The 13,053-nt window shown below is 46.2% G+C and overlaps 1 protein-coding gene across 1 annotated transcript in view; it reads right to left on the bottom strand.

Moving 5' to 3' along the window:
- Nucleotides 1-13,053, bottom strand: part of KNDC1 (kinase non-catalytic C-lobe domain containing 1) — a 98,461-nt gene that overhangs the window by 18,637 nt on the left and 66,771 nt on the right. The window contains exons 20-25 of the mRNA XM_073685208.1: nucleotides 12,356-12,555; nucleotides 10,734-10,847; nucleotides 9,170-9,317; nucleotides 6,758-6,925; nucleotides 1,555-1,770; nucleotides 147-229 (exon numbers count right to left, since the gene is read on the bottom strand). Coding sequence (XP_073541309.1) covers nucleotides 147-229; nucleotides 1,555-1,770; nucleotides 6,758-6,925; nucleotides 9,170-9,317; nucleotides 10,734-10,847; nucleotides 12,356-12,555 — 929 coding nt within the window. The remainder of the gene's footprint in view (nucleotides 1-146; nucleotides 230-1,554; nucleotides 1,771-6,757; nucleotides 6,926-9,169; nucleotides 9,318-10,733; nucleotides 10,848-12,355; nucleotides 12,556-13,053) is intronic.

The following is a 13,053-nucleotide window of genomic DNA, read 5'->3' as shown; positions in this document are numbered from 1 at the left end:
GGCGCCCCTCCATCCCACACCTCCAGGTCATTATACCAGGACACCTGCATCAGCCGGGAAGATCTCACTTGGCCCAGAGTTTATTTTCCTCTCCCCCAGCACAGAGCCTCCATCCAGTGACCTTGGTGCTTTATCTCCAGACTTACTTTGGAACATTGCTGGATTTGTCTTTAACTCCTAGCGCCCGCGAGTTCAAGAAGTTGACAGGATGGCACTTCTGAAACATTTCCTACCAAGCAGAAATGGAAGAAAATAAAAATCAGATTTAACGACACCAGGACAGCTTTATAATCAATATAATCACGGTCAGGCTGCAGTCTAGCACAGATGCCGCCGACAGTCAGTCCCCTGTACGGGGTAGACGGCGCAGTCAGTCCCCTGTACGGGGTAGACGGCGCAGTCAGTCCCCTGTACGGGGTAGACGGCGCAGTCAGTCCCCTGTACGGGGTAGACGCCGCAGTCAGTCCCCTGTACGGGGTAGACGCCGCAGTCAGTCCCCTGTACGGGGTAGACGCCGCAGTCAGTCCCCTGTACGGGGTAGACGCCGCAGTCAGTCCCCTGTACGGGGTAGACGCCGCAGTCAGTCCCCTGTACGGGGTAGACGCCGCAGTCAGTCCCCTGTACATAGTGTAGACGCCGCAGTCAGTCCCCTGTACATAGTGTAGACGCCGCAGTCAGTCCCCTGTATGGGGTAGACGCCGCAGTCAGTCCCCTGTATGGGGTAGACGCCGCAGTCAGTCCCCTGTATGGGGTAGACGCCGCAGTCAGTCCCCTGTATGGGGTAGACGCCGCAGTCAGTCCCCTGTATGGGGTAGACGCCGCAGTCAGTCCCCTGTATAGTGTAGACGCTGCGGTCAGTCCCCTGTATAGTCTATGCGCTGCCTCTGGTGGACGGTCGTCAGTGTCCGTAGTTATGATCACAATTTATCTGGGTGGAGAAACATTGGGGGCAGAGGTGTCTGGCCGACCTCACTGCCCCATCAGCTCTCACATAATCTCATCGTGCTTCTGCCCCCTTCATCTGGTGATCAGGGGTCTCCAGACCTTCTACCAATCCAAGCTTCTGTCATCTCACTGACATGTAAAAGGGTCTCTGCCAGATACCCGGAGCAGTCACCGCAGCAGGGAGGCGGCAGGTGTAAGATCTGCCATCTGCAGTATGTGACGAGCTCTGGCGCCCTCTAGTGGTCCGTGATGAAATTAGTCTCATAATAAAAGCACACTCCCTCTGGCACCTGATCGGCAAACGAGTGCCCATCGGCTGTCATGTGCCATTCAGTAAAATTATACACTAAATAAATGCAATAATAGAGCAAAATAAAGCAGAATTACACCTTAATAATGAAGCAATCCGAGGACAACTACATGAAGATTTAAAAAAAAAATAGATAAAATTAAATAAAAACCTGATTTAAACCGTAAAACATTTTTTTTCTGATGACACCCTTTAATGAGTGGATGCACCCAAAGGGTTACCAGATAGCAGGGATGGCACTGCCCACCCATCACCTCGAAGTACCCCGGTGCCCAATGGTTGTAGTGACAGATTCTCACCTCTTGCAGTAAGGTCAGCTGCGCAGCGATCTGCTGAACACTACACTCCTGTATAGAGCTTGTGCTGCACTCCTCTCCCTTCATATAGTACGAGGACAGGTCTTCTACAAGTCCGGGGTAACACGGCCGGGGCAGCACTGCGGAGATGGTGTACGTCTTCTCCCTGTGGTGAGGGATGTGGAGGCCGTTGCCTTTAGAAAGTCTCCAGTTGAAGCTCTGCAAAACATGGCGGAGCTGCGATCAGGTCTGGGCACTCGCACAATGAACAGAACGGTGTCGTACACAGAGAAGGTCAAGGTTTCATGGCTGGACGTTCCCAGGGGGGAAGGGAAGGAAAAAAGGGGTCCTGGCCCACCGGGGGGAGGGGTCCTGGACCAGGATCCATCCTGGCCCGCCGGGGAGAGGAGACGAAAGGGACCCTGGCCCGCCTGGGGGGAGGGAGAAGAAAGGGACCCTGGCACGCCGGGGGGGGGGGGTTAGGAGAAAGGGACCCTGGCACGCCGGGTGGGGGGGGGGGGGGGAAGAAGGGGACCCTGGCACGCGGGGGCGGGGGGACGAGAAGAAAGGGACCCTGGCCCGCCGGGGGGGGGGGGGGGAGGAGAAGAAAGGGACCCTGGCACGCCGGGTTTGGGGGGGGGGGGGGGGGAGAAGAAGGGGGCCCTGGCACGCGGGGGCGGGGGGACGAGAAGAAAGGGACCCTGGCCCGTCTGGGGGGAGGGGGGGAGAAAGGGACCCTGGCACGCCGGGGGGGGGGGGGGGGGGGAGAAGGGGACCCTGGCACGTGGGGGGAGGAGAAGAAAGGGACCCTGGACCGTCTGGGGGGAGGGGGGGGGGGGGAGAAAGGGACCCTGGCACGCCGGGGGGGGGAGAAGAAGGGGACCCTGGCCCGTCTGGGGGGAGGGGGGGGGGGGGGGGGAGAAGAAAGGGACCCTGGCACGTGGGGGCGGGGGGACGAGAAGAAAGGGACCCTGGCACGCCGGGGGGGGGAGAGGGGGGGGGGGGGGGGAGGCTGGCCTGCGGGGAAAGGGTAGGGGTTTGTTGACATGCTGTGTTTTTACCATGAAAAGAAAGCAGCTTTTTACAGCACAAACAAAGTGAAAGATTTCTGAAATCTCATGCACATGCTGCTCATTGTTTCTTTAATTCATTCAGCATTTCTGCAGCATTTTTATTCATTCAAATGATTGGGGGAAAATAAAAAACACACAAAAAAAGCACATATTTTACGCAGTTTTCCAGCCAAGAGAGACGTTTTTGGAGCAGAAAAATCTGCTGCAAATACTCAATGAGCAACATTAAGTAATCAAAACATTTATATTTTATGTGTACCTATAGAATGCATCCACATAATCATATAACATAATGGCAGCAGTTACTATCAAAATTCACTAAAGACAACAATCAGTCTTCTTAAAGATAGTACTCACATAATCTAATATATAAGCTCAAAACATGCTGCAGGCACAATCAGCCCCAATAGAAGGAAAGAGAGATATATATATATAAGCAAGGAATGCAAAAGAGCAGACAAGGGTAGGAGTCAGGAATGGTATATTAGGATTAGATAATGCTCTTTATGGTCAGGATATATTACTTTTTCTCTTTTTTGTACTTGTAGATGCAGCACTATTCGTTGGCAGATTTGTCGAAAGTGACGACTACGGTTCAGAATGGAGCCAGACAGGCCAATCCGAACATTCACAGATCAGATTTGGTCATTCGGGGGGTGGGGAGGGCTTGGTAAAAACAGAACTCATCTGTGCGCTGTTTTTAACAGATTAGTGTTTTGCAGACATGTTCATGTGAATAAGGCTGAGTTCACACGATGCGTATTTCATGCGTTTCCGCGGCGTTTTTGCAGTTGCGGAAACGCATGAAAAACGCATGGTAGAAGGGAAGCAATGTTCCCCAATGGAAATCCGCATGTGCTGTGCCCATGATGCGGATTTTTCCGCAGCGTGAACGCTGCGGTCAAAAATCCGCAGCATGTCAATTAATTTTGCGGAAACGCGGCGATTTCGCCGCCATTGACTTGCATTAGAACGCGCCAATTCCGCAAGACAGCATCTGTACTTGCGCTATTGGCGCGTTCTAATATGCGGATGGTACCCGAGTGTGGAGGAGAGGAGAGTCTCATCCACACCCAGGTACCAAAAAAGAATAAAATAAAAAATAAATGTATTCTTACCTTCTGTCGGCCCGCGCACCGCTCCTGCTTGGTTCCCGGCACTTGCAGTGAGTTGTAGGACCTGCGCTGACGTCAGTCATGTGACGGGTCACGTGACGCTGACGTCGGCAGGTCTTTCAATTCAAAGTTGCCGGGAGAACGGAGTGAGCGGGACAGCGCGGGCCATCGGAGGTAAGTATATACACTCTCTCGGGTCACACTATATAAATCCATGCCGTTTGCATGGATTTATATAGTGTGACCTAGTTGTCAAGCACTTTCCAGGTGATGCTAAAATCGCCTGGAAAGCGCTTGTCAATCTGCATGCGGAAACGCATGTGAATCTGCATGTGGATCCGCATGTATTCTGCAGGAAAAACGCATGCACAATCTGCATGCGTTTTTTCTGCCAGGGAGATGCAGAAATTTCTGCTTCATTTCTGCATCGTGTGCACATACCCTAAGACCCAAACGCTCCAGACACAACCAAAGGCCTCGAAATACATTAAATAAAGGTCGGCTGAACCTGCGAATTCCAGTGATATGGGCCAATACATATATACAGTGGTGTGAAAAAGTGTTTGCCCCCTTCCTGATTTCTCATTCTTTTGCATGTTTGTCACACTTAAAATGTTTCAGATCACAAAACAAATGTAAATATTAGACAAAGATAACACAAGTAAACACAAAATGCATTAAGGGAAAAAGAAATCCAAAACTACAGGGCCCTGTGTAAAAAAAAAAAATAATAAATTACCCACCAAACCTAATAGTTGGTTCAGCCACTCTTAGCAGCAACATCAAGCATTTGTGATAACTGGCAATAAGTCTTTTCCAACACTCAGGCCACACATCTGTGCGAAATTGTTGTAATTCAGACACATTGGAGGGTTTCCGAGCATGAACCGCCTTTTTAAGGTCATGCCACAACATCTCAATTGGATTAAGGTCAGGACTTTGACCAGGCCACTTCAAAGTCTTAATTTTGTTTTACTTAAGCCATTCAGAGGCGGACTTACTGGCGGGTTATGCAGCAGGACAACGATCCAAAACACAAGTGCGTTTCAGCCTGAGGTCATGAACAGATAGCCGGATATTCTCCTTCAGGATTTTTTGGTAGACAGCAGAATTCATGGTTTCATTGACCACAGCAAGTCTTCCAGGTCCTGAAGCAGCAAAAAAGCCCCAGACCAGCACATTACCACCATATTTTACTGTTGGTATGATGTTCCTTTTCTGAAATGTTGTGTTACTTCTACACCAGATATAATGGGACATACACCTTCCAAAAAATTCAACATTTGACTCGTCAGTCCACAGAATATTCTCCCCAAATTCTTGGCGATCATCATGATGTTTTCTGGCAAAACTGAGACAAGCCTTTATGTTCTTTTTTCTCAGCAGTGGTTTTCATCTTGGAACTCTGCCATGCAAGGCCATTTTTGCCCACTCTCTTTCTTATGGTGGAGTCATGAACACTGACCTTAATTAAGACAAGCAAGGCCTGCAGTTCTTTGGATGTTGTTGTGACGTCTTTTGTAACCTCTTGGATGAGTCGTCACTGGGCTCTTGGGGTAATTTTGGTTGGCCGGCCACTGCTGAGAAGGTTCATCACTGTTCCGTGTTTTTGCCATTTCTGAATAATGGCTCTCACTGTGGTTCGCTGGAGTCCCAAAGCTCTAGAAATGGCTTTATAACCTTTTCCAGACTGATAGAGCTCATTTACTTTGTTTCTCTTTCGTTCCTGAATTTCTATGGATCGCAGCATGATGTCTAGCTCTTGTGGATCTTTTGGTCAACTTCACTTTCAGGCAGGTCCTATTTAAGTGATTTCTTGATTGAGAACAGGTGTGGCAGTAATCAGGCGTGTGTGTGGCTAGGGAGATTGAACTCAGCTTCCTTAAGATGTGATAAACCACAGTTAAAACATAAATTAAGGGGATGGGGGGGGGCAATCTTTTCACACATGGCCCTGTAATATATTATATATATTATATTATATTATATTATATTATATTATATATATATATATATATATATATATATATATATATATATATATATATATATATATATATATATATATATATATATATATATATATATATATATATATATATATAGCTGAGCGCTCCTGTGCATGGAGGAATCAAGAGAGATATGGCTGAATGGTATCTCGCACTTTCAAAGTGACTAGGACTTACTTTCCTCGGAGCCAGCGTTATCTCTCCACTGCTGCGTTGGTTTCTGTTTGGCTGCAGTGCTGTGGACATGACATCAGTGCTGCAGCCAATCCATCAATGAGCAATTGTAGATGGCATGAGCTGCTGAACTCACAGATTGGCTTCAGTGATATCAATGTGTAGTCAGCGCTCAAGTCATACAACAGAGACTAGCTCAGTGGCAGAGATCAGCGACGAACTCAGGAAGGGTAAGCAAGTCATTTAATTTTTTTCTTATAGCTACAGTTTTTTTTTTCTTCAGTGTCATGCTTCATCCCTTCAGACACTTCACTGGACTTACGGCTCTTAGCTTCCCTACACATCGCTTGCTGCTAAATGAGTTAACTGAGAATCCGTAAGTGAGCTCATTCTAAAGTGAGCTTATAAGTCTTTTTTTGCATTTTTTAGCTAATTTCTGCACTGATAAATAACAGACCACATCAAAGTTGACTGAACATTGATTGATGTCAAAAATCAGCACAGAGGAACTCAGAAGAAAAAAAAAAAGTCATTAACGCCCCTATCAGCATGAGCTCACTTATAGATTCTCAATTAACTCATTCAGCAGCCAGCAATGTGCAGGAAAACATACAGCCACATCCTTTAACACAGTGTATTAGCTTTGAATTTATTGTTTCTCTAATGTCAGGCCCCAACATTAAAAATTGGTAGATGGTCCAACATTAGAAAGTTCTCCTGAAGGAGCCCAAGAGTCTTCACGTGTCCAGATCCCGGAGCGACGCTATACTGAGGAGACCTAAAAATAACAGATACTGGGACCAACATGGAGCAGAAGAGCAGGGAAAACACCAACCTTCCTAGAAACATTATCCTCCGAGAACTTGGTGCACAGGGAGTGCAGGGATTTGGTGTCGTCCCTTTTCTCAGACCCCAGAGTAGGAGAAGAGATTGTGCACTTCTTACAGGAGAGCTCCTGCAGCAGCGACAGCAAGTAGTCACCGCGCTCATCCCTGGGAAGGATCTGGAATCAAGGAAACATGAAGGTACAATATTATATGGTCACAGACACAAGGATTGTAATAAAAAGGGGTTTTCTGGTTTTAGAAAACCCTTCTGCCGCAGCTGCGATCTGAGCTTTACTCCCCCTCACCGGGTCCAGAGCTGAGTCTCCCCCATTGTCCCCAATATCGGTTATCTGCACATTAACAGAGCGATAACCAATTAGTGATCACAGCAGCTCGTGCCGTCAACTTGTGACAACCACATTGGTATGTGACTGCAGCCTTAAAGGGGTTTTCCTAGTAGTTGACAACCCCTTGAAGGCTGCAGTCACATACAGAGGTGGTTGTCGCGAGTTGAGGGCACGAGCTGTACTAACTGGTTTTTGCACCTTCTCAAATCTGAATGTTTTCCCCTGTCAAAATAAAAACACTTATACTCCCCTCCCGTTCCAGCGCTGTTCCAGCAGTGTCAGCACTCGCTCTCCCGGGGCTCAGTAAGGTGTTTGGGTGCAGGGATCACGTGACGTAAACACCGTTCCAGCGCTGTTCCAGCAGTGTCAGCACTCGCTCTCCCGAGGCTCAGTAAGGTGTTTGGGCGCAGGGATCACGTGACGTAAACACCTCACTGAGCCCCGGGAGAGAGAGTGCTGACACTGCTGGAACAGCACTGGAACCGGAGGTGAATATATGTGTTTTCATTTTGATGAGGGAAAACACTCAGATTGAGAAGGGGTTGTCCAAGTAGTGGATAACAGAAAGGGAATGTGTCGTGATAAACAAGAAAAGATGAAAAATCCTGCAATTCTTACTATGGCCACTGGGTGTAATATCAGATTTCTAATTCCTGTTGGGCATATGGAGATTATCAGCAATAAACTGACTCAGACCCTACTGAATTGTACAGAAGTATTTTCTGCTCATGCTCTGATTAGGGCAAACATCATTGTACAGGAGAAGGAGGTGAGCTGTGAAATATATTGTGCATGGTGGATCCTGTGTTCTCTATTATATATAGAGGTGTCATCAGTTATTGTACAGGAGGTGAGCTGTGACATCCTCTCCTGTGAATGGTGGATCATGTGTTCTCTGCTGTACATAGAGGTGTTATCAGTCATTGTACCGGAGGAGGTGAGCTGTGATATCACCTATTGTGATTGGTGGATCGTGTGTTCTCCGCTGTATATAGAGGTGTTATCTGTCATTGTACAGAACGTGGAGGAGGTGAGATGTAACATCCTCTCTTGTGAATGGTGGATCGTGTGTTATCTACTGTATATAGAGCTGTTATCAGTCATTGTACAGGAGGAGGAGGTGAGCTGTGATATCACTTATTGTGATTAGTGGATTGTGTGCTCTCTGCTGTACATAGAGGTGTTATCAGTCTATATAATCCTGTGCTGATAATGAGACAGCTGAAGAGACAGGACAGGAATTGTGAGTCTAGGATAAAGGCCCCGTCACACTTAGCGACGCTACAGCGATCCCGACAACGATACGACCTGTCAGGGATCGTTGCTGCGTCGCTATGTGGTCGCTGGTGAGCTGTCAAACAGGCAGGCTCACCAGCGATCAGGGGAGCAGCGACATCGTGGAAAGAATCTTTCCACGATGTCCTGCTCCTGGTTACCAGCCTGCTGAAGCAGGAGCAGGCTGGTAACTATGGTAAACATAGGGTTACTAGGGGCACACACGCACCTAGTAACTCGCTGTTTATCATGGTTACGAGCCTGCTACGGTGAGCGGGAGGTTACCGCTCACTTTAGCAGGCTCGTAACCATGATAAACAGCGGGTTACTATGTGCGCGTGTGCCCCTAGTAACCCGATGTTTATCATGGTTACCAGCCTGATCGCTGGTGATACACAGCGATGTGTGCTGACCAGCGGGAGGGCAACGACCAAAAAAAGGTCCAGGACATTCTGCAGCGATCAGCGACCTCACAGCAGGGGCCTGATCGTTGCAAAGTGTCACACATAGCGACATCGCTGGTGAGGTTGCTGTTGCGTCACCAAAACCTTGACTCCGCAGCGATCTCGCTATGTGAGACGGGGGCTTTAGTCCTAGTGGCCAATGTGACAATTGAAATATTTCCATTCATTTTTACATAGTGATATTGATAACTGAAAAAAAGACAAAACCAAAACACAAAAACAAAATTAAAATGACATTTAACATAAAATCCCGATTTAACCAATAGCTCATTTTCCCTTTACAGCGACTTCTGATCAATTCAAATGTATTTTCGCGCTTGTTCAGCTAAATCACCTGGGAATTACTTAAGACTTCGATCTTGTCTAGAAGATCTGGGTTCATGGAGAAGTCGATGCTCCAGCATTCTTCTATCCAGGCTTGTAGGAGCACAAGGGACCGATGATAGATTTTGGCGTCCAAACAAGAGGGGTCCATGTCTTCTCTACAGTCACACAGAACAATATTAGTAAAATAATGACCGTCATATACATTATATATACACATCAAGTGCTGGGAGGAGAAGTAGAAATAGGAGAAATTAGTCAGCGGTCCCCACCCTCCTTGTAAGACGGAGAAGCCGCATTTCCCATGTGGGAGGCCGGTCATGTAGTAACATTGCCTGTTTGGCCGGATCCCAGCAATGTGGTATTAATTAACTGCACCGCACACATATTACAAGCCGTAACCGACATTTTACAATAAAAGACCTCTTATATTTCCAAAATTAATAAAAAAGTCCACAAGTCAGCTGTGATTAACTCCATCACCCCCCTCCGTACAGCGGCAGAGGGTCCGACATCAGCTCGGTGCAAAGTGTCCTATGGAGTTCAATGAACAGTGAGCGCCCTCTAGTGGTGGCTGCAGGCTGTCCATGAGATTGGGAGCTCCGCAGCAGAAAATAAAAAGCGCCAAGGAAAAATCCACGTGGGCTGGAAACGTTGCAGACTTTAATAGTGCAATTGGTAAAATACCACATGAGATTAACCCTTTCATGGCCAGCAATTATTTATTTTTAAATTTTTGCACTTTTTGGTTATTCTCTCAATTCTTCCAAGAGTCACAACTTTTATTTTTATTTTTTTATTTCCTCCTCAGTCAACAATTGCCGTATCAGGGCTTATTTTTCTTTTTAATGATACATTATATGGGAATATGAATTGTAAGAAAACAAAAAAAATCCAAATGGGGTATGTTAAAAAAAAAAAAACACACCCAGAAATCTGCCACCATTGTTTTTCTATTGAGAATACAGAAATTCCATCCTGTTTCTCTCCAATTCTTGAAGATTAAGAACCGGGAAGGAACAGGTTCCAAACTCCCGATGCCCCAGCATATCTTATGTCTACCTGCTCCATTGCAGCGCATCATGATGCATGCTTGATTTTAAGGCATTTTCTACGAGTGCTGGATCAACTAAGTAGAAACGCCAGTACAGATATTGATCATTTTACTAGTTCCCCAAGGGTGCACTTATAGCGCAGGATTATTCGAAACAATAATTCTGGAGGGTAAACAGGTTGCTAATCACCTGACAAATGAGCAAAACGATTGTCGGGTGAAATGATGTTTAAGCTTGCTTAGAAAATGATCGTTCTTGGTAGCGCATCGTCAGGTGTAAACAGGCGCACTGCTGTGGAGAACAATGGCAGCCTATGAGCACAGAACGATCGAGGTGGTTTTACTGGGGAATGAAGGTGAATGGCTGCCAGAGATCAGCATTCCTGGCGGTCACAGAAGGTTTGTGGGGGGTAAAACCTGCACATGTATACGGCCAGTCCACCTTGGAAGACGACGACACGCTGATATATAGTTCTTCTATTTAAATAAATCATATATTTAGAAATAGAAAGATAGAAACCTTGGCAATGTGTTGTTAATCCGGTCCACAAGGAACTTCAGTAGATCCTCCTGGCAGCAGAAGTACCGGAAGGCGTAGAAGAACTGCTGCACATAGCCGTCCACAACAGCATTTCTGGGCGGAAAAAGAAAAAAAAAAAGGGAAAAGGACAAAGAAAATGAGTCACTATGAGCACAGCAAGCAACAAGGGAGGCGCATACTAGTATATGAAATGGCTTCTCTACATTTCTAGTAAATTATTGTATTCACCATAAAGCAATTCAGAAACATCTTTACTTAAAATTCTGCATTGCGTCGTTCCTCTGTAATTCCTCTGAGAAAAGTAGCAATTAATTGACATCAGGGCACAACTATAACCCCTAGATTGTGTCTGAAAAAGTAAAAAGCTAAGGACCCCCCAATGTAAAGTTGTTGTTTTTTTTGCCATTATCCCCAAACAATGAATTATGTTACCACCGGCCATGATGCAATAAAGCAGAACAAGTGGAAATATTCTGCTTTATTGCATGCATCATGGCCGGTGGGGTCCTGAACATTCCCGCCGCCATGCTTCACACGTTCTTCTGGTGAAATGCAGTCTTCTGGAACTGGGGATTAATCTCCACGCCACGTCTGTACAGAGCACTCAGGGCGGAGCAGATTCATCAGTTTTTGCCAGAGTAAAATTGCTTGAAGTTTTCGAAAACTTTTTGCGCAACGTGAAGGTGCTCAATAATTTTGCAAAACTTGGCGTCTTTTCCCGCCTTGTGCTCTGAAAAGTGCGCAGAGCACGAACAGGACGGGGTGCAACCAAATGCGCCCCAAGAAAAATCATAATTTACGCCATAAAAGATGTGTCAATTACGAAAGAAATCTACACCAGCCCCTGAGCAGAGAAGTGTTTCTGGAGAAGACACACAGCATTCCTAAGAGGTGATCGCCTCTTAATATGGGAGGGAGAGACCAAAGTTCAGGTCCCCATTGACTTCTACGGAGTTCTGGTTCTGGATAAAGTTCGGGTAGAGTTCTGGTTCTTTGGACTACAGTTCGGTTGAACCCGAGCTTTCACAGGTCTGCTCATCCCTACTAACAAGCCAGATATAATGCTCCCAGTTCTGGGAATTATGGACATACGACTGCCACACGTTGGGTGAATAAGCCCTTACCGGTAGGACCCAAGATGAAATTCGGAGGATTCAGCCTTTCGGCTCCTTTTTTAGCTCCATAAAGAGATGAAAACGATGGCGCAGCCCCCTCAGATATTAGTATGGGCAGTAATAAGGCATGGTGCACTACACGTAACAGCAGACATGTTATCTAATACTAAACAGCTAGCCCCCTCCTAGATGTGCGAGCGGCTGTACATCGCCGGCAGTTGGGAATACGAGTATGATTGCTCTCATACCAGTACGTATGGATTTCTAGGAATTTTAAACACATCTGATCCCATTTCCTAAAGATTGTAAAGTACGTCACAGGGGCAGAATGCTTTTCCATACCCCAAAAAACAACATTCATGGAACACCTGCAAAAAGTGTCAAATATACGTGCAGCCTCACATGCATTATCCATGACTGATCTCCATAAATCCTACAACAACATCCTCTCCATATTATTATCCCGCAGCGCGCGTCGGGTCGTACCTGGAGTAGAGATGCACCAGCAGCCCCAGGGGAGTCCCGGCCTGGAGGTTCTTTGATGTGTGGTCTCGCTTGTGAGCTTTTTCATTGTACATAAGAAGAAAGGCATCGATTTCAGAAGAGCTCAGAGACGGAAGACTTGCCAGGTTCGCCACCGTGGGGAGGTCCCGCGACTCCAGCCCCCATTGTTCAGCATAAGAAACCTCCAAGTGGAGAGAATAGAACGATGGAATAAAAAGACCCATAGAACAGAAAAGTCTCACCATTAAAAATGTACTCTTAAATACTCAATCTTTGCGTAATTCTAGGCATTGTAAGCGGTTGGAAAAAGCATTGTTGAATTTTATTTATTTTTTTTTTTTTTACTGTGTCCCTCGTAGATGGTGTCTGGTATTTCTTTGGAGAACACCGGGGTGTAAAAGCCGCCGGCTTCTCACAAGACTTTTTGTTTTAGGAAAAGAAAAATCCAAAAATGGTGGAGAAAAGAAAGAAACCCTTTAATTAAAACCTAACTTTAATTATATCAATTAAAAAACAGATTCTCAATAGGAGCGTCAAAGCGTTTTATCTGAAAAGTGCATGATGTACAGTACAGACCAAAACTTTGGACACTCCTTCTCATTTAAAGATTTTTCTGTATTTTCATGACTATGAAAATTGTACATTCACACTGAAGGCATCAAAACTATGAATTATCACAT

Source organism: Phyllobates terribilis, unplaced genomic scaffold (assembly GCF_046119375.1).
Source record: "Phyllobates terribilis strain yellow unplaced genomic scaffold, ASM4611937v1 Scaffold_5__5_contigs__length_657084704, whole genome shotgun sequence".
Classification (NCBI taxonomy): Eukaryota; Metazoa; Chordata; class Amphibia; order Anura; family Dendrobatidae; genus Phyllobates; species Phyllobates terribilis.
Note: the sequence above shows the minus strand (reverse complement) of the source record. Positions and strands in the feature narration are given on the sequence as shown.